We start from the raw sequence: 22096 nt of genomic DNA on the forward strand, positions 1-22096 counted from the left end.
GAGCATGAGGTGAGGTCATGCTTTAAAGTGGCTTTCTTGATCATGAATAAGCCCCTCTCTCATTACAGGTGACACAGAGGTGAACTTGTCTGCATGAAAGACCACAGAACAAGAACGCAACGGAAAGTATCCAGCGTGAATTCTAGCTTGACAGTGACCTCACAGCACGTTCACAAGGGGAAACAAACAAGTCACAACTTCTTGTTTTTAATGGTTGCTCTCACGCAATCAGTGTGCAAAACAAGGAAATGGGCAAATGTGACAGTGACTCATCAATGTCCTCAACTATTGATTTAATTTCAGACAGACGATTTTATCATGCGTAAACAGGCTAGTGTTGGGTTAGGGGGGAGTAATCTAGACAGGGGAAGTTTCTCTGAGGTTTGAACAACATGAGAAGCTACAGCCATCAGTAGAACACCAGCCAGGTTCACAGAGAGTTCAGCCACTGTGTTTAAAGTAACATGTTGAATGGCAGAAGTTTGGTAGGGAGTGAAAGGGAGAGCTAATTACCCTGCAGACATCAGCAGACGGCATCATTTTTTATTACATGGTTTTTTTTTTTTCAAACTAAATGGCACTGGTAAAAACAGCTCTGCAGGAAGGTGCTCAGGCTTTTATACTTCTTAATGTAAGTGCTTTTTGAACACCTGCTTTCTAGAGTGGTCTTGTCATTAGCTTATATCATTGAATAAAGAAGTTAGAATACAAGGACAGATACTTTTTCAGTTTTAAAGTGACTGTCTGGGAAGAAGATACTTTTGCTAAGATGTTCTATGGGGTTACCATATGCTCTTTTTCCCGAACATATCCTTTTTTTTAATAAGCAATGAACTATGCCAAGGATTTTGCAGGAATTTTTCTATTGATGTGCTCTCTGGTCATCATTTATTATTATTATAGATTAAAGGTGGTAGGCAATTTTTGGAGAGGCTATAGCAATAGCAAGCTAGCTTTGAAAGCATAAGATACCACCCTCCCTTCAGAGTGTCTCCACGACTCCTCCAAAACACATGAATGCATTCAGCAGGGAGCAAACAAAAGAGTCACGAGAGATGGTGTTAAACTACTTCATGTCTCAAAGCACATAACATTACAATAATAATGAACAAAAGCAACTTAAAGAGCACTTACCTGTACCCCCTGACTGCTGCAGATTAATTTCGGCATTAAAGGGATAGTTCACCCAAAAATGAAAATTAAGTCATTAATTACTCACCCTCATGTTGTTCCAACCCCGTAAGACCTTCGTTCATCTTCGGAACACAAATGAAGATATTTTTGATTAAATTTGAGAGCTGGATCACTGCTACATAGGCTTCCTAAGGGAGTGAAAGTTGACGGCCCAGAAAGTCATTGAAGAAAATGTTTAAATAGTCCAAGTGACTACAGTGGCTCAACTATAAGTTTATCAAGTGACGAGAATACTTTTTGTGCGGAAAAACAAACAAAACGACTTTATTCGACTATTCCTTTTCTTCCTTGTGGGCCTGAGACGAGAGTTCAAGAGATTTCCACGACGCATGCGCGAGAACTGAGAAGAGGATGTTCTTCTTCTACTACTTCTTGTTCAGTTCTCGCGCATGCGTCGTGGAAATCTCTTGAACTCTCGTCTCAGGCCCACAAGGAAGAAAAGGAATAGTCGAATAAAGTCGTTATTTTTTTTTATTTTTTTTCACACAAAAAGTATTCTCATCGCTTGATAAACTTATAGTTGAGCCACTGTAGTCACTTGGACTATTTAAACATTTTCTTCAATGACTTTCTGGGCCGTCAAGTTTCACTCCCTTATAGGAAGCCTATGTAGCAGTGATCCAGCTCTCAAATTTAATCAAAAATATCTTCATTTGTGTTCCGAAGATGAACGAAGGTCTTACGGGGTTGGAACAACATAATGCCGAGTTCAGACTGCACGATTTTCAAAATAATCGGGTCACAGTTGTTTTCACACTGCATGACTATCTGGGGTAACATTCAGTTGCTGCTGTGTTCACACTGCACGATGGATCGGCGACAGGAGGTTTCACACTGCATGACTTTACAAAAGAAAGAATCGCCGACAACTTCTGCCTGGTCCGCAAACTACGTTTCACAACCAAACAAACGCGAGAAGTGATAGGAAATAACGGAAGACCACACGTGCGTGAGACCGGAGTTCTCGCGCGACACTGAATTTGTTATTAAAAATGATAGCCTACAAATTGTCTGTGCACTGATTTGTAGCGAAAATGGAAAAAAATAATAAACAGTTTATGCAGGAAATGGTTGGGAAGACGAGGGGAGCAAGGACTGTGTTTTGCAAAGAGAGGTGGGGTAAATAAATAATTTTGCACATGTCCTGCTGTTGCTGCTGGTCATGCAAATGTTTGTGCTTTTGTTTCTGTTTGATATAATTGTAAACATAGGCCTATCTATTAAAATACTGATATTCTGGACTATAACTCCTCCTCCTCCTCCCTGTATCTTGCTCTCTCGTTGGCTGTCGGTCATCGCCGATGTAGTTTTCAGTCAGAACACATTCACACAGCAGGATTGTGAATCGCCGACAGGTCCAGATATTTAGCATGCCAAATATCTCACGGGCGTCGGCGACTCGTCGGCGATTCTCTCAGATCGCGTCTTTGCTCATTCACACTGCGTGATTGTCACTCGCGTGAACGAGCGCCGATTTGCCTGTGATTTCGGGCATTTGTCGGCGATTTCTCAAAACCTGTCGGCGAGCCAAAATCGGGGCTAAAATCGTGCAGTCTGAACTCGGCATTAGGGTGAGTAATTAATAACTTAATTTTCATTTTTGGGTGAACTATCCCTTTAATAATTAATAATTAATCATTTTAGCATGAAACGCGCTGATGAAGTGTGATGTTTGTTTTAATTTAATTTATTATTTAAGTTATCGCAGCATTGAGGAAAAACTTTAAGCAAAGTATAAGCAAAAATAATAAAAAACAAGATAAGACTAAACTGCACAATTGAACACTCTTATTGCACATCATAAAATTGTTCATATTAGTTTGCTATAACAAAGGCACTGGCATATTAAAAGTGTGATTTAAAACAGACCTATTTTGAATGGTTTTATGGTTCAGTGTTTTAAGACAGGCTTCCCCCTGATAAATATGAAAAAGTGATTTGGCCTTAGGAACACCTGAGAACAAATCGGAATAATCCATCTTCTGCAGAAGAAAAGCAGAGAAATGTGATATGGGTGTCTGAGGGCAAAGACAAAGCGCTCAGAAGTTGGTTGAGCAATAATTTCTGGTGTCAGACATTGAAGACAATAATAGGTGATTCAGTCTGAGTAATGAACTTATAGCACAGGTGTTGTCATCACCTGGAAGGATAACGTTGATTTAATTAACATCAGCCGTGGATGCCAAAAGAGTGTTTGCACGAGAAATGCTTTTAGTTCTCAAACAACAGCTCATCTGTTAGGAAACAACAGTCAAAATGTACTATTTCTGCCGGCATTAAACCAAAGTAGCCTATTTTACAATGAACTCTTCAAAACACATGATGAAACCGTGCCAAGGAAATGAAGCAAAATAGTGTCTCATTTTGCATCCACTATAGAGTTTAGTTCCCTCCTGGACTACCAGCTGCATCTGTTGATGTATCTTCAAGTCACTTCATCTTGTCAGTTACATATAAAACCAGATGGAAACCACCCCGGGGACGTGGCCCTGCTAATTCAATTAGACAGGCCTCAGCCGTAGCCCCAGATATAGGCAGTCAGCGGACACCCTGAAAAATGGCAGATTCATCCCCACTGCCACCCTGAAGGCTTAGGGCCCATGATTGATCAGACATTGATTTGATTTGAAGTGAGAGTGAAGAGCACTTTCCTGGGCTCTAAGTAAGAGGTCTGAACAAGATTTCCCTTGTCAAATCGTTTGCGTCTTGTGAAGTGACTTTGGCTGTGAACAATAGGGGCTTACAGTTGTGCAATTTGAGCACGATTCAAAACACATTGCTGCGAGTGAGTCAGAACAGAAGATTGTGACATTTTGAGAATTGTACAGAATCAACATCTGTCTACACTTAAATCAAGAATTCTGTTAATTTTCAGGCCATCTAGAGGTGTCATGCAACCCAAACTGCCTTTTAAACAAAATACTGGCATGTTTTTCTATTTGAGATATTCGCCAAATGTGATAATACACATGCCGACTAGAGGCCTGTTCACACCAAAGACAATACACTGTAAAAAAAAAAAAATAATAATAAAAAAAAAAAAATAATAATTTTTAAGTGCAATCAACTTGGATATTTAAGTCATTTCAATGTAAATTATTAAACTGACTAAAAAAATAGTTGAATCTTGTATAACTTATCAAAATAAGTTAAGCAATTTTCAACTTATTTTATGAGTTAAAGCCATATAAAAACATATGTTGTCAAATATGTTTTTACAGTGTAACTATAATGATAAAAATAAAGATATCATTATAAAAATCATTATAAATTTAAAGAATAGCAGAGTCACGACACCTATAACAATAATGAGGAACGATATCATTGAAATCACTTGAAAACCTTTTTTTTTTTCAGCCGACGAATGATAAAAACATTGACAGCCAATAAGTATCCATCCTGCTTTAAAAGGTCATGCATTTAAAGCGGATGACAGAACTGTGTGCTTATAATAAACAGAACGTCGTTGTGTGTTGGTGGACGCTAATTGTTATAGTTATCATTCTTGGTGTGAATTAATGGGCCTTAACTTGTAATCTAACTTTTGTGGTTACTCAAAACACTGTTAAAATGTCAAATTAAAACTGTTTAATTTTGTTATGACTGCCTTCGAGGGGGTTCGAGCCTTAAATGACACTTTGTTAAATGGGAACAAACAATATCAGGATTATATTTTGGCTACTTCACAGCAATGCTTTCAGTTTTGCTGTCTGGATCCTGTCGTCAACTGGTTTTATCGGTGAAGACATCTTAGTATTAACAAGTCATAACAGGAAAAAAGGGAAACTGTGGCGTGAAATACAATACAAAATAAACCAAGGGCCGTTACTTACAAAAAACATTCTGGGAGTAAGATTCCCTGTCTGTCCACAGAAAAAGTGGTCTGTCCACAGTTTAGCCTCTGTTTGGTCCTCTGTTTACCTTTCTTAAAACACAAAGCCTCATGGGAATCTCCTTTCAGTTTCAGACTTTCATACTTTAACCCTTTGATGCACAACATGGGTCTAAATAGACCCGACTGAGTTTTCATTTTCTATATCTTTGGAAGAAATTAATTTCATCATTCAGTATTCCAGGTATTCCTCAATTAACTTGTTTTAGATCATTACAAATCCTTATTTAAATTGTTCCTTTCTTACTTTTCGAATAAAAATCGTTTTTTTTGTGTCACTACCCTTCTAATGCGCAACATGGGTCTAAAAAGACCCGTATTCATGTTTCTTTGCTGAATATTTGAAAGAAATGTATTTTATCATTTATTAATCCAGGTATTCATTAAATATCTTGTTTTTGATTTCCACAAATCATTATATTTATTTTTTCTTTCTTACTTTATAAACAAACACGGTTTTTGTATTTCTACATCAATTTTACACACATGGGTCAAAAATGACCCATATAGGAACCTTTAATGTTTATAAATAGTATAAATATATTTACTGCAGAAAACTATTCACCTACCACGCATTTCACAATTCAACACGTCTGCTTTTGTATATTTCATGCATGTAAGTTTTATTTAATACATTTTTTGTCACAGAAAATATTTGATATTTTGTGAAAGACATCTAGATATAGCCTAATATTTGAACGTTTAGGCTAAGGTTACCTTGACCTTGAAATCCATTACTAGTGCAAAAGAGAAACATGTCCAATTCTATTAGCTAGCTTGCGGTCGACATATTCTATTTTATCTAGCTAGGTCAACAAAATAAAAGTTGCAATAGAAAGTTATATATATACAAGTATATATTGTCGCTGTTGGGCAGAAACCTTGTACCTCCATATTCATCTTTATTTGTGGTCATAAATCAATGCTATCGGTCACATAAGCCGGCGTGTGGTGGCGTTCTGGTGCACTATGGCTGCTGTCGCATCATCCGGGTGGATGCTGCACATTGGTGGCGGGGAGATCCCCCAGTTGCACTACACTACAGTTCAATTTCAGTGTTATCGGTTATATGTGTGTTATCAGGACAAAGTGGCCAATAAACATATTTCAAGTGTTACAGTAAATGTGTTGATCTAAACAACTGTGACATTGGCTATTTTCACCAAAAGTTTTTTTTATTCTTTTGTTTTTATCACGCTTGCATAGATAGGTCATTTTAGACCCATGTGTGTAAACTCTCTGTATTAACACAAAACCTAGGAAATATTAAAATATGAATTTGTGATAATTGAAAACAAGATATTTTGAATATTCATAAATCATGAAATTTATAGATCATGAAATATTAAATGCTCAAATAAAGTGATTTCAAGAGGTGAAACAAAAACATGCCAAGCCATGCATGAAATAACATAGGAAATGAATACGGGTCTTTTTAGACCCATGTTGTGCATTAGAAGGGGTATCCATAGCTTGCGCATCAAAGTTAAATATACAAATAACAAGGCAGTATTATCTGTTGAAATGAGTCATTTATATAGTGTACACTGAATATAAATGTCAACAGTATAAGGAAAAGAAGTGTGTGTGCATGTTTGTCTCAATGAAAAGTACATAAAAGTAAATATATACAGTAAATATATTCTTTAAATACTTGTATCTGTGAGTACTTGGCCTTGCACAGCAGTCGGGCGTCAGAATTTGGAGTTCAGACAGTAGAAGCCTATAATTATGTCAACAGTTTCATGGTGTGGGCCATCATTATAGCTTACAGCATATGAAATTGAGGAACAAAAACAAGTGATGTTAACAGGTGCTTGTTTTTCCCCTCTCTCTCTCTCTCTCTCTCTCTCTCTCTCTCTCTCTCTCTCTCTCTCTCTCTCTCTCTCTCTCTCTCTCTCTCTCTCTCTCTCTCTCTCTCTCTCTCTCTCTCTCACCTCCAGACAGAGAAAAACTACCATTTGTTTTCAGCTTGCTGCAGGCCATTGCTCTGGTCTCATCTTTCAGGCTTCAAGGAACCAGACCTGGGAGAAGACAGAGTGTGCCGGTATGACTGTGCTGATTATGAGCGCTTTGTTTCTGTCTAGTGTTTCCGAAATATCTACATGTCAGAGCTCTGTATACATGCAGCAGCAGCAGTTAGTGTGAATGTTCTTGATGCATTATGGTGTTCATGTCGGTGATGCAATGTGTCCGTTACTTCACTCTTTACCCAAAAATGTCCACTCTATCTGTCTGAGATTAAAATTATATTATAAAGATTCTAAAAATATATTTTAAAGAATATTTATAATATTTAGTATATGTAATATTTAGTATTTTATTACTGTTTTCCTCAAAAAACATTTCAAATATTCAGTGTTTAATATTTTGGTTTTTTTCTAAAAAATGTAGTACCTTAAGTGACATTAAGTGGATGTGTCAACTCTGCACTTCCTCCTGGCTTTCTATAGAAAGATACAAAATCTTAGATTAAGTTAGAGGATATGATTTTTTGAAGCATTTTTTTTTAACTGAAGCTTCCGCTTCACTCCATCTGGACTGACTATACCTCAAATAGGACTTGACATGAGACTAATAACACAGCAGTAACCTAATAAATAATGAACAACTCTGAAATGCATTGTGGGTGCTCTGAACGCTCATTAGCAGCATGCCTATGACTCTTCCGTTCAGCCATTCATGAGGTCTTATGAGCTGTCATCTGGTGCACCGTCCCTCTTATCTGAGTCAAGTCAAGCAGAATTGAGCGGACCATGTGTTTGATGTGCTCTTTCTCCTCTACTTAAGCCACTCCGGCCATATGGGTGGATTCAGAGCAGGGGACACTTGAAAGGGGGCAAAAGGAGTTGCTCCCCCTCGACCCTTCTGTCACAGATAGGCATCATGCTCTTCTGCTGAATGCACACAATGGGCTCTGTTGACAGACAGGTATATTTGTAAATAAAACAGCTGGTAAGTCAGTCAAAAATGTAGGTTACAATTGATTGTTTTGATTGTTTTGTTATGGAGTGGATTTTTAGGTAATTTCCCTCTGATAGATTAACAGACAAAGAGAAGCTGTACGGTCTTTTTAAGTGAACAATTGCTTGTAAAACAAGCTAACAGGGAACGTTCTGGCTTACATGGAAAGGTTTTCTCAAATATTAAATAAGATGATGCTTTGCCATGGGCCTCAAAAGGGAGAGTAAATGCTAAAATTAAGTGTTGTATCATTTTTTTCTTTTGTGCAAGATTACAGTGTTTCTGAATTGCTAAAACACTAAACCCCATTCTCTGAACCAAATTCTCAATAGCCTAAACCAATTTTTTCGAATAAATCACTCTTTCTGTAAAACATTAAACAAGTTCAGGTAGTTAAAACACTGTTTGCAAATCTCTTGCACTCTTTTTTGCAAAACTCTAAACACATTCTCATTTGCTAAAACACATTTCGCACTGTGATGCACTTATGTTTCAAAAAGCTAAACACAGGCAGGCGAAAGTTAAACACAAATACAACACAGTTGTCATCGTTTACACACAACGACTAAAAATAGTTCACACTTATTTCTAATGATGTGTCCAAACCAACAGTACATAATACAAGTCAGTTCAGAGTGCTAAAATAGACTCAAAATGTTGCACTGAATGTTGATACCAACAATGAAACAATATAAGAGGGAGAGGAGGAAGAGTATGTGTATAAGAGGTGGTGAACGAAGAGGAAGAGGACGAGAAAGAGCAAGGTGTGGAGAATGTTGTCAAGGCTGGATCTGGCTTTAGGGTTTTTCCCTTTGGCTGCAGAGATGACATTGTCTGAGATGTGGAGAAACTCTTCCGGCCGGACCAACATGAAGACATGATGCTGAAGCAGAATGAATCTCTCTCACTGACCTTGATTTTTTTCAGTTGCACAACTATTCTGAGTGTACGGTAACATGCTTTTCATTTAGAATATCTTACTGTAACCTTTTTGGCTTTTGCAGTTGGCTCCCTGTATTTTCACAGTATGCAAGTGCTGAATATACAGACATTCAATACAATATTCAGTACAATACTATACTTACAGTACATAAAATGTATTCACCTTACTACGGTAAGATGTCATTACTATACTTTTTTATGTAATTGCAAAATTTATTTAATTTGTTACAATATACTTTTGTTCTGTAACTAACTGCATGCTGTGGATGCTGTGTTCTCCATTTTTTGATGTAGTGTCTAATGAATGATCTGTAGTGTTTATAATTTTGACTCGCTGTGTGTATGATCTGAAAACCTTGTTTGATTTTGAGCACAGATAAAATGGTTTTGAGGCAATTGTTTTATTTTGCCAGAAGTGTCAGAGGTTTTGAATTTTTTTGGGGGGGGGGGGGGGGGGGTTTGAGATGTAGAGGAGTTCATGGCCAAAGACGACAAACGATTTCAAATGAAATCAGAGCAACCTTAGTAGATCATGTCATCAACCATGGGCTGGCAATGCGTGAGGCTGGACAGAGAGTGCATCCAAACTTGAGCCGTTTTACTAACGCCTCTGTCATACGGACCTTTAGACTGGAGAACAGGTCAAATTTAATGTAGTACACATGTAGTACACCCCATGTCATAGTGTATCAGTTGGGTGACACATGTTTACTTAGTGTATGACATCAGCCATTCATGAACTGCACAAGTTTCCTGTACAATGTACTCTACTGTGGGGGGAAAATATTGAGGCTGCATTGTCCAAGCCCTATATATTTTTTTATTTTATTTTTTCTAAAGGACTGAGAGACGACACCAGGGTGGAGGAAGGGGCCAAATGTTCACGGGGTACAGGAAGCTGGCATTGTAAACTTGGTTTTGGAACATAATGAAATCAGATTACGAGAAATTCAAAGTCACATCATCCAAGACAACACCTTATTCTACAACATTCAACGAGTCAGTCTGTCCTCATTGGCTCGCATTCTCAAGCGAAACCAAATCAGAATGAAATAACTTCATAAGGTGCCGTTTGAGAGAAACTCTCAAAGAAACAAAGAGGTCAGACGAGCATATGTGGATGTAAGTACTATATTGACTTCAGTACACTACACGCAACATTGTTTTCCAGTGTACTGGATAACACCATATTGACTGATTTTTGTACTGGAAATGGATGCTCATGCAATCCCACATGAGTTCATCTTTATAGATGAGGCTGGGTTCAACCTAGCAAAGACCAGAAGAAGGGGGAGAAACGTCATTGGCCACAGAGCCATTATAGATGTTCCTGGCCAACGTGGTGGGAACATCCCAATGTGCGCTGCCATCTCCAGTATGCATGGTGTCCTCCACCGTCATGCCAACCTTGGACCATACAACACAGCCCATATTCTCACATTTCTGGACAGACTTTACAACATTCTCACACCACCAAAGCGTATGAATGATGCATACCATCAAAGAAACCGGTACGTTGTAGTATGGGACAACGTGAGCTTTCATCGTGCAGGCCCCAGTCCAAAACTGGTTTGCTGACCACCCAACATTTCTCGTGCAATACCTCCCACCATACTCACCATTTCTGAACCCCATAGAAGGGTTCTTTTCGGCATGGCAGTGGAAGGTATACGACCGGCAGCCCTTTGTGCGCATGCCTCTTGGAAGGCCATGGAAGAGGCATGTGATGAGATTGATGTGGGTGCAATTCAGGGATGGATAAGGCACTCATGGTGCTTCTTCCCTCGATGTCTGGCAAGGAAAGATATTGCCTGTGATGTTGACGAGGCGTTGTGGCCAGACCTGGCTGTGCGGCAAGATGCTGCCTAATTATTTTTCTTGCCTCTTTTTTTTTTTTACTGTAATTTTACTGTCTTTTTCAGTTTACTGTTTTTGTGTAAGAATATTTTTGTTCAGTCCCATGTAAATATATCTGCTGGGAATATGATGCACTGACTTGTTTACTGTAGTGAAAAATAAAAAATGTTTCAACAGCATGTGTATCTGCAAATATTTCTGTGCATGTGAACAATCTGATACATATTTTAGTATTATGGCAAAGCATACTAAAGATGGGGGTGCTTTTCATTATGCCCAACAGTGTGTAGTTGGTTAGGCAAAAATCTGGTAATATGAATGAAGTGTGTGCCATTTCATGCAAAAGTTTGATTTTGATAATGCTATTTCGGTTGCAGTGCTTCATTTTGCAGGATATATGAGGTATTTTGCAGTTTGGGTGTGTGGTTTTGTGAATTGTGTTAAGTATTTTGATAAAACCAGGCTAGTTTGCAAAATTGTGTGTTAGCAATTGGAAAAAACGAATGTTTTGCTATGCTAATTTTAGAAGAGTTTCTGTTATGTTGGATTTTTTGGGGGTTACCATTTTGGGGTTTTTATAGTTAAACCGATATAATCTGGCTATATATGAGTGACCCACTTCTATAGCCAAAATAACCTTGAATTTGGTTACATGTCGTTTTTCCCCCAAAATAACTTAAGAGATGTATGATATTCCATTATGTCAGTAAAGTCAACAGTGATTACAAGGTGTTGTTACCTAGACATCAGGGCTGTGTTTGGACTGCATTAGACGTCTTTTAAATGCAAAATTATATTAGTTATAGCTATATCTGTTACCACTACTAAAAATGTTTGAGTTTGTATTACATGATAAATTTAAGGTAAACGTAAGATTTGGCAAAATTTAAATACTTCAAGTTAAGAGCAATTAGCGTATTATAGTAAAAAAATAAAAACCTGCAAGTTAACTTTGAATTTCTTCACTTAAAAAAATTGAAGTATCTGATTGCATCAGTTTATTTTGGGTTTATAGTGAAAACTGGGTGTTTTGCAATCTTATGTGGCATACTAACCCATGGTCAGTTTGCTCAGCTTCAGTATTGCAAATTAAACCACAATTTAGTCGTTAGTGAAGGAAGGTAGGAACTTATCATGGAGAAACAGCAAACACCCTTCCCTTCAGACATTTTATCCAAGAAAGGCTTGTGAGACACTTCTGTGGTTTGTTTTGGGCTGTGAGCCAATAATGAATATAAATTTCAAGCAACACCCCAGGGGAAGTGTCACCATTTGAAATTTCATTTTACCCAACCTATTTTTTCCTTTTTCATTACCCCTTCGTTTTCGAAGTAAACTCGTGTCAGGACGTGTGGGCAAAGAAAAGGTGTCAGTGATTTTTTTTTTTCTTAAATGCAAACTGTAGTGCTTCCTGTTGTAAGTCAACACCAAAGACCAGGCAGGCACCCACTCAAAGCACATGGTACAACATGTGACTGCCTGTTCAACATGGTTTCAGTCTCACTCGAGTCACATGTAAACAACATGCAGCAAACCGCCAAAGTGAGAGTCAACATTTCTCATTACACATAATTTATCTGAAAAGTAGTGTTTGATATCGACACCAAACTTTATGAAGGCACATCTCAAGCCTGTCTAACAAATTCTCCAGTGAATAAATTGCCCTCTCCTCTAATTTCAAAGTGCAAAGTCATGACCTAATGCTATAAGAGGAAGAGCTTTCAGAAAGTGAATAAGTCTGCCCACACCCAAGTAGGAAGCGCAAAAAGGTGCCTTTCTTAGATAAGGCAAACCTTTGTCCTTAAAAATGTCCATTGTTCAATCATAAGACTTTCCTTACACAGTCTTTAAAATTACATTAAGACATTTCCTATAAATGTTTCAATGATATGCCATAGGCTTAGAACTGTCAAAGTGCATCTGAATCTCCAAAGTATCAATGTATCAGATGGAAAAGAACTGGATTTTTTTTTTTCCAACACAGTCACACATTCCTAAAGTGAGAAACATTATGATATATGAGTAACGCTATCATTTAGTCATGATAGATGAAACATATTCTGGACTGGAACATGACTAGGCAAATCGTATCATGCCGTTCCCCTGGTTATGTTAAGGAGAGGTGGGTGAAAAATATGCAGAACCCAACCAAAAAGATGCTGGAATGAATTATGCAACACCCATTCAGCATGTAGATCTGTATGCCATATAGCTACCATTACCAAATATCCCAAGGCAGAAACAAAAAGCACCATAGAAAGCATATGGTGTTGATGTATGTTTTCCAGCTCACAACAAGCCCTTTAGCTATTTTATTACGGATCTAAATAATGTGCCATCTGAGAACAGAAATGAGTCTTGAACCTAAAGTTGATCTTAAACAGAGTTTTTAGGGACCTATTATGTTTTGCATAGAGCTACTTAATTAAAATGTATCTAATTAAAATGTAGCTAGCACTTTATTTTCCCCTTGAAATAACTAAAGAGGATCATTATTTTTTTTCCTGCAAATGAATCATTTCTGTACTGTAATCATGTGATATTTACCTGATAAATCTGTATTTAAGAGTAAATTTGACTTTTAAATGTTATAAAAAACCAAACAGGATGACAAAATGCAAATCAACCTACCTACTTATGGTTTTCAATGTCAGATCAAAGCAGAATATAAAAAAAAAATTAAAAAAACAGTCTCCACACAAACAGCTGGGTTGTAATTACTGGAAACCCCCTAGCTGAGAATTTCATGATTAATTATGTATCACTGCATATTTTCCAAAAAGCCCTATCTTATGAACCAGAGCTGATCCTTCAGCCCTCATATTATTATGTATGTGATCCTTTGCAAGCGTGCTGATGGCCATGAATGAGTTGTGGCTGCAAAACAAGCATTGTTTACTCTCTGGAGGCTTTACACATTTCACTCTTTATCTCTGCTGCATTCTTTTACCTTATTTCCATGCTCATTTCCTTGCTCCTTAGCTCCCTTGCCACTCTTCACACTTTATATTTGAATTCTAAACAGCTCGCGGATCCTTTGTATTCATGGGTACAGACGGCGTATACAGACAGATTGTGTTTAGTGCTCTCAGGACAGGGTATCTTATATTTCACAGGGGGGATTCTAGCTCTGGTTTAGCGAAACACATCCTCCTGACCTGACCCTAGCTCATATAATTGAAAGAAAACAAAACATGGAGGCATTGCCAAGTTAATAATTCAGCCTGAAACGACCTGTCAAAACCTGTTTTAACTTCGACAGTGGAGTTGGAGATGCTCACATTTCACATTTCTCTAATTTAACAGATTTTCTTTCATTGAAAATTATATTATCACATAAAATGTTGCATTTATTTCGATAATTTGTTAGATTATTGACCTAAATGTATTAATACCATCTAATACACATTTACAAGATTATTGATCTTAAATATGTACATTACATTACTAGCTACAGTAGCATTACTGTGCAGGCTTTTCATTTCTGATCACTTACAAAATAAAATAAGAATAGAGAGAAAAAAAAACTAGGCATACCTTTGCTGAAAGATTTATATCATCAGCAAAAAGAAAGCTTTAGGCCTTTAAGTGTCTGAACTGTAAGGTATAGGATCAAGCGTTTATTGTTATTGGACAAAGTTACATGATCCTTAAGAAAAAGTGCATAGAAATTCTCTCATGTCATCATCTGTCAGCGAACAACTTTTACATCTACTTGTATTTTTCCTGAGTCACCGTCATTCCATATCCATTTCTCACCAGAGGCCCTGCTGTTGATGTTTCACTGTAACACAATGGATGGAGGAATGCCATCTGTACGGTCCACAGGGCTCTAACTCAAAGATCTGACCTAATGAGAGGACAGACAGACATAACAACAAACACCGAAGAAACATAAGTTGACTGCATGGATGGCAAAGATGTTAGGCCTACTCAAAAATTAAACGAATAAATCACTAAAATAAGAGTCTCATGTTTCAAAGAAATGCGATTCTGTCTGGCTCATATTTAAGTAGAGTCACAGAGAGTTTGGATCTGTCATTAAATGTTAGTCCAGGCATATGATGGAGGTGACTGTGTGACCTTCTTCTTTCATCACTCATGGTTCCTTCAACAATCACAGTTCTACACGAAACAAATTGCAAAGAGGACCAGAGGAGACCTGCCATATAGTAAATCACACTACAAAGACTAAAGCGACCAAGTAACGGCCTTCACACTGTTCTTCACCCAAGTAACACGATGTGATCATAAACAAAACTGCTGGGACGTCTGGGAGGGAATTTTAGGTGGTGGGAAAGTTCACTTCAGTTGATCTGATTAAATGAACATGTAAGGACTAATGTAGAGTCAGATGGTCATAAGCATAATAAACCCTGACAGGGCTTTCAGGACCCCGACACAAAACAGAGTGGCTTGCATTGGCCTTAAGGGAATCACTTTGCGATAACGACCTGCTGACTGAACATTATCCGCCTTGTTACACAGCTACTTAGCAAGTAAATAAATAAATTGTCATAAACATTTAATTTTGATTTAAAATAATAATAATAATTCATTAATTTAAAATAATAATAATAATAAACTTCCTTGTAGTCATTAAAATTATCTATCTATCTATCTGAACTTGTGCATTCATTTTCATTTTCATTTTCATATTTCAATTTTGTTTTGATAGCCCCAAAACTCTGCTATCTTCTGCCAGGCAAGAGTTAAACATGTAGATATTAAGGTTATGTCAATAATAATTAAAGGCACACTATGCAATAATTGCACCTTAATATAACAGCTTCAAAGTCATTTCGGTGGTAAACAAACTCATAGTAGGGCGAATCATCCTGGTAGTGAAGCTTGGGGGGGACGCCGGAAAAACCAGCAATGCAAGTTTGAGAGGAGCGCCCCCGACAAATCTCGCGAGAATCACGACATGCTTTACGGCAACGACGGCACACACATCAACAACAATATATGAAGCACGAAGACACTTGCGCGCATTTCAGACGTGATACTCGACGATGGAAAAAGCAAAGAAAACGCGGTCGGAAGAGACTAGGAAAAGGAAAAGAGAATGAGCCTCTCAACCCGTAAATAAATGCATCGATCCGCAAGTTTTGTTTGAGTTCTTTAATGGTCTAGTGGTAGATCTTTTGCCAAGCGTGTCAGAGGTTACAGGTTCTAAGTTTTTTGTCTCTCATCAAAACTGAATATGTTCATCAGTGGTTACAGTCTGTATCAAGCAGAGACACGTTTTTTGTGCATTTTATTTTGTGATTTCACCGTAATGAATAGAGAGTCTCCGCAACTGCGATAGATTGAAGAGGGCGTCCGAGTGAAGACTGCGCGCGCGCCGCCACAAGAGACACCATGACACTGATAGCAGCGGACACGAGTGCTCAGCTTGAGTTCAAAAACACATTTTAGCGCTAGATCTCTTATTTAAAGCAAAAAATGCACACTATGCAAGATTTGTACCTTAATATAACAGCTTCAAAGGGGTATCAGGCCGTGAGTGCAGAGACCAGTCTATGGCAGACGCTCTGCGTGAGTGGTATTTACGACAGTAACGTTAAATACAAGTACTCCACAGCGACTCTAGGGGTCGCTGTTTGACAAAAACGGAATTCCTGCATAGTGTGTCTCAGCGTGCATTGATACAGTTTTTCTAAATCGCTTTGGCATATTTTTTGAAACAGTCTTAACATTCTCTAAACTGTAAGTGCAATTGTCACAACTGTTTGCTGGAACATCAGAAGTCTATGTCATTTATTTTTATTCTTATAATTACTTTTTATTTGACTAACTGCTTTCTACTATACAAGAATGTCAGTTTTGTCTGTTTATCACACTAAGCATTTTAAATACAGATTCATACAGTAGGTAAAAATTGACTGGGAAAAGTCAATACTGTAGTACACAAAAAGAAAATGAACATTTTGTATTTATAAAGTACATTTATTTTTTTGTAGAAATGTGACATGTAAACGGAAAATTCTCAGTTGCTTGTTCATTTTTACACACTCTATTATGTCTTTCTCTAACACATACATACAATATCTTCTTACATATCTTCCTATTGTTCTTCCATGACAAGAATGTTCAGTTTTCACATTTAAAATAAATGTACTGTAAATATATATATATATATATATATATGTGTGTGATTGATACGATTGTGATTCCTATTCATTACAGTGACGGGCCAATTTAGCAAACGTGTCATACATATTTATGAAATATAACATGTCAGACAGATTTTGATCACTGAATGGTTAATTTTGCATGTGATGGCTCACAGAATGTTTAGAAGTTGTGAAGAGTTTGACAATTTCACTGAGAATCAACTCATCAGTTTTGATGTGCATTAGTCATTGTGCAAATTGTAGACAATACTTACTCTTTTGCACACATGCCAAATCAATAAGTAATCCAATTCTGATGTGAACAAGAAACTAATTGGTCAGAGATCTGAACTTATTGTTTTGAGAGAGAAAAAATAATATGAGAATTGAGCCAAACCGATTGATGAAAAACTGCAATAGGCCACTGCTCACTTGGATGAGGGAGTTTAAAAAAAACAACTGTTTTACTTGAATGAGAGAGCTGCCCTGCCCTGCTGAGCTCCGCCGACGTCATGACCCCGCCTTGTGTAATACAAAGGGGCGTGTCTGACTTTACGGAGGACTATTTAAATGCTGCTGCAGGAGGTCCGTTGACTGAAGTGTGTGGAGAGACTTTTGCGCGGTTTTTGTGCTCACCTGTTTTAACGACATGGACTTTTACGATGTAAGTTGTTTTACTGTAAGACCAATGTAAAAACGCTCTGTAGTCTGATATTTGATTAAATACTTAATAGTAAGGCTTGGTCAGTTGTTTATGTTTATCATGTCTGGTAACCTACATTTTGCTTGTCACGTTTTACTATTCAGGTTTTGTGTGGTTTTAAAACATTTTAAAGCAACTTTTGTTGTATTTTGAAGTTTATAAAATCGGTCATGTGTTTATTTATTTTCTTATATAGCCTATATATTTTCATTGCTACTTTTAATGTCAACAGTCAGATTAATTTATGTGAAATTAATCAATATACTGTTATTTTCTGCAGCACATCATTTTAGACAACAGCACAGACTCCGGGTCTGGGGATTTTGATGATTATGAACTTTGTGACCTTACGGACAACAATGACTTCCCAAAGATCTTCCTCCCTACTGTATATGGGATTATATTTGTCTTGGGAATCATTGGCAATGGACTTGTGGTGCTTGTGATGGGCTTCCAGAAGAAGTCGAAGAACATGACAGACAAGTACAGATTGCACCTCTCCATCGCCGACCTCCTGTTTGTCCTCACTCTGCCCTTTTGGGCTGTGGATGCGGCCAGCGGGTGGCATTTTGGGAGATTTCTGTGCGTCACAGTCAACATGATCTACACTCTGAATTTGTACAGCAGCGTGCTGATCCTGGCCTTCATCAGTCTGGATAGATATCTGGCTGTTGTCCGTGCCACAAACAGCCAGGCCATCAGGAAGCTCCTTGCAAAAAGGGTGATCTACCTTGGAGTTTGGCTCCCGGCGACCCTGCTCACCGTGCCTGATCTGGTCTTCGCCACAGTCCACAATACGGGCATGAATACGATCTGCCAGCTCACCTACCCGCAGCAGGGGAACATGGTGTGGAAGGCTTATTTCCGCTTCCAGCACATCATCTTTGGCTTTCTGCTGCCTGGTCTGATCATTCTAACCTGTTACTGTATCATCATCTCGAAACTGTCCAAGAACTCCAAGGGTCAGGCCCTGAAGAGGAAGGCGCTGAAGACGACCGTCATCCTCATCCTCTGCTTCTTCATCTGCTGGTTGCCTTACTGTGCCGGGATCCTGGTGGACACTCTGGTGGCGCTGAACGTCATATCTCACAGCTGTTTCCTGGAACAGGGTCTGGAGAAATGGATCTTCTTTACTGAGGCACTGGCGTACTTCCACTGCTGTCTCAACCCCATCCTTTATGCTTTCCTGGGAGTCAAGTTCAGTAAATCTGCCCGAAACGCTCTGAGCATCAGCAGTAGATCGAGTCACAAGATGTTGACCAAGAAAAGAGGCCATATATCATCAGTATCTACTGAGTCCGAGTCATCCAGTGTGCTGTCCAGTTAATGGACACTTTTGTACATAAAACTTTCTGACATGGATGACTAAGCTTTCTTTTTTTTTCTTTTTAAAAAAGGACTTTACTACACTTTTTGTACATTGTAAACTCTTTATTGTGTTGTTAATTGTTATTTTGTACGACTTTCTTTTCTGGTGTTTTTATTCAGATATTAAATTAATATTTTTTTAAATGTTAGTACTTTTTACTTAGTACTTTTATTGCAGGGCCTAAAGGCAGAGCCTTGACAAAGTCTGTATGCTTGCAGAAGTTCTTATCAGGAAATGTTGCATAGTCTTTTGTCTGATTCAGAATGCGTAGTGTAAATTATTTGTACATAGTTCATTGTTTGCCAGTGTGTGTGTGTGTGCTGTGCACTTAGCTTTCCTATTTCCCCATAAGCTTTCTGATATTTATTAAAATGGTAGCTCACACTGTAAAAATGTTTAAAGTGTTGTAGAGTTGTAATTGAATCATGTCTCAATTGTTGCATGTTGACTTCTATTTCATAATAAAACATAAAAATCACCACTTTTAATGAGGTCTGACATAGTGTTGTCTTGCATCTCTCAAGTGACCATACACACACACACACACACACCTCCACCCCCAATCTCTCTGTGGGGGTGGGGTTGAGCTGAAGGTCTGTCAAGTTACCAAAACAAAAGCTCCACCTGATCTCCTGCTGAACAGAATGGCTGAGGAGAGGGTCTGTAATTTTAAGAACATCTGTGTTCTTTAGCGTTTTAAGCAACTGCTGATACAAGACACCCATCAACCTACAAAGGGACGGAATTGGCTTTCCCTTGGGATTTCTTGTTGTATCAGATAACAAGCAAAAGAAGTTAATAAGGTAGTTTGAAGATGTAAAGAGTGAAATTATAAAATCTGCAGAATGCACATTTTAATGTCTTTTTTTTTGCTGAGAGAAATAATTACATTTTGAATCTCACAAAACCTTTCAAAAAATGTCCCACAAATCAAAAGGTACAATATTTTATTTGTTTTATATGAGGTTCAAGGCGGTTAAATATTTATCCTCCACTTCTTATTATTGTAACCTATCATGTTTCAGCTTTATTATATACATTATTTTTACTAATGATTGTGATGCGGTAATTTCTGCTAAAAAATACCAACTCTAATTAAAATTTAAATCAGCATAAATTCATGTATACCAAAAAAATCACTTTACATTAATGAGAATAAGGATATTTTTTCATTGAATGAACGGGGTGCTTAATTGTCATGAAAATTATGTCACAATGCAAATATCTTAAAAGCTACTTTTTGTATGCTAAAAACGAAAGAAAAATTCCAATTCCTAAATGATGACAAAAAAAACAACAACTTTTGATGGGAATTGTCTTCTTATTCACCATATTACTGTTAATACTGTATGAACCCAGGCACTTTTGACCTCTGTTTGCAATGCAAAGATATCAGTCATCAAGTTGTGGTCTATTGCTTGATGAATAATAATTAGGTTACAGAAGCAACTTAGCAGCCCTGAAGTACCAGTTCACCATTTACGCAGAACATTGATACTCACAAGGTTTGTATTATAATGACCAAACTCATGTTTAATACAGCAGGTAAATTACCATTTCTAAAGACTCCAATGAGGTGTGAAGTATACCCTGCATCAAGTCTTTAAGGTTTATGGTTATTTTTCACTGTCTACTCTCACAGTAAGAGGCCAGTAAAAATAGAGAATTGGGTGCTGCATTTTGTTCATTTGGAAATGTCCTGGAATGGTTCTGTCATTAGCATGAGAGCTGTTCTCAAAAGCCACGGCACACCATTAACACTCCATTGAGCTCAGCTGGACCATCTCTCCCATCTCTAAACCGCCATTTGAAAGAAACCAACCAAAAGGAGCTTCTGGAAATCTGCTGGGAAAACCCATTATCAAACCCCACTTAACTCAGAGTCAGCGAAACCTCAGTCAAGCACATCACAGGTCAAAAACAGATGTTACCTTCATTCAAACACCCAAAACACACGGAGTCTGTTAAAATTATTCTTTTAAAAGAAAATAATTATGAACAAAATAACTTTTTTTTTCTTTTTCTTTTTTTACAATAATTTTTTGTTTTTTTTTGTTCTATAATACAACTAAATACAACTAACATAAGTGGTTGTCTAACTCAGGAGAAAGGGTGTCTTGATGTTACTGATTGCCTGATTAACACACACACACACACACACACACACACACACACACACACACACACACACACACACACACACACACACACACACACACACACACACACACACAGGCACTGATTGTCTTATTAACACACACGCACGCACGCAGCACGCACGCACACACACACACAAACAGGTTTACATTTTTTGGGGGACTTCCATAGACATAATGTTTTTTATACTGTACAATTAGGCTATTCTATACCCTTAACCATACCAATCACAGAACACTTTCTGTACTTTTACATTGTCAAAACACTTAATTTAGTATGATTTCTAAGCTGATTTCCTCACGGGGACCAAAAAAAAAAAAAAAAGAGACGTTTGGTCCCCATAACGTTGGGAATAGGCTACCAGGTACACACACACACACGCACGCACGCGCGCAGACACACACACACACAGGTTTACATGTTTTTGGGGACTTCCAATAGACATAATGGTTTTTATACTGTACAAATATTCTATCCCCTAACACTAACCATACCAATCACAGAACACTTTCTGCACTTTTACATTTTCAAAACACTTATGATTTGATTTCCTCATGCGGACCAAAAAACAGAGAAGATTTGGTTCCCATAACGTAGTCATACCAGGTACACAGACACACGTACACACGCAACACAGACACGCACGCACACCAGGATCCTATAGATACAGTATATGCACCTATTAACCCCGAACAATAATGTAGTAGAATGTGATTTTTGTTTTATGCTGGACTGGACATCATGTATTATTGCACTTTTATTTTATTTGGACGAACTAAGGATATCTAAAGTGGACAAATTTAAATGAGATCGCGCGCGGTTAAACCAGTAACTAGGAACCTTTTATGTGGAGACGTGTTCTACACGGATTAGCAGGGACGTTGTGAATGTGTAACAGC

At 37.8% G+C, this 22096-nt stretch overlaps 1 protein-coding gene and 1 long non-coding RNA gene across 2 annotated transcripts; both read left to right on the forward strand.

Annotated features, from left to right (window-relative positions):
* The first annotated feature begins 7067 nt into the window (after nt 1-7067).
* Nucleotides 7068-9106, forward strand: LOC130076979 (uncharacterized). Its single transcript, XR_008805706.1, has 3 exons — nt 7068-7133; nt 7877-8041; nt 8873-9106. It is a non-coding gene; the product is annotated as an uncharacterized LOC130076979 (long non-coding RNA).
* Nucleotides 9107-17568: 8462 nt separating this feature from the next.
* On the forward strand, nt 17569-19528 carry cxcr4b (chemokine (C-X-C motif), receptor 4b). The gene is made up of 2 exons (XM_056241759.1): nt 17569-17632; nt 17952-19528. Exons 1-2 carry the CDS (start codon nt 17618-17620, stop codon nt 18996-18998), a joined length of 1062 nt encoding a protein of 353 aa, XP_056097734.1. The 5' UTR covers nt 17569-17617; the 3' UTR covers nt 18999-19528.
* The last annotated feature ends 2568 nt before the right edge of the window (nt 19529-22096 follow it).

Source organism: Rhinichthys klamathensis, unplaced genomic scaffold (genome assembly GCF_029890125.1).
Source record: "Rhinichthys klamathensis goyatoka isolate OS25496 unplaced genomic scaffold, OSU_Roscu_1.1 h1tg000021l_1, whole genome shotgun sequence".
In the NCBI taxonomy this organism is placed as follows: Eukaryota; Metazoa; Chordata; class Actinopteri; order Cypriniformes; family Leuciscidae; genus Rhinichthys; species Rhinichthys klamathensis.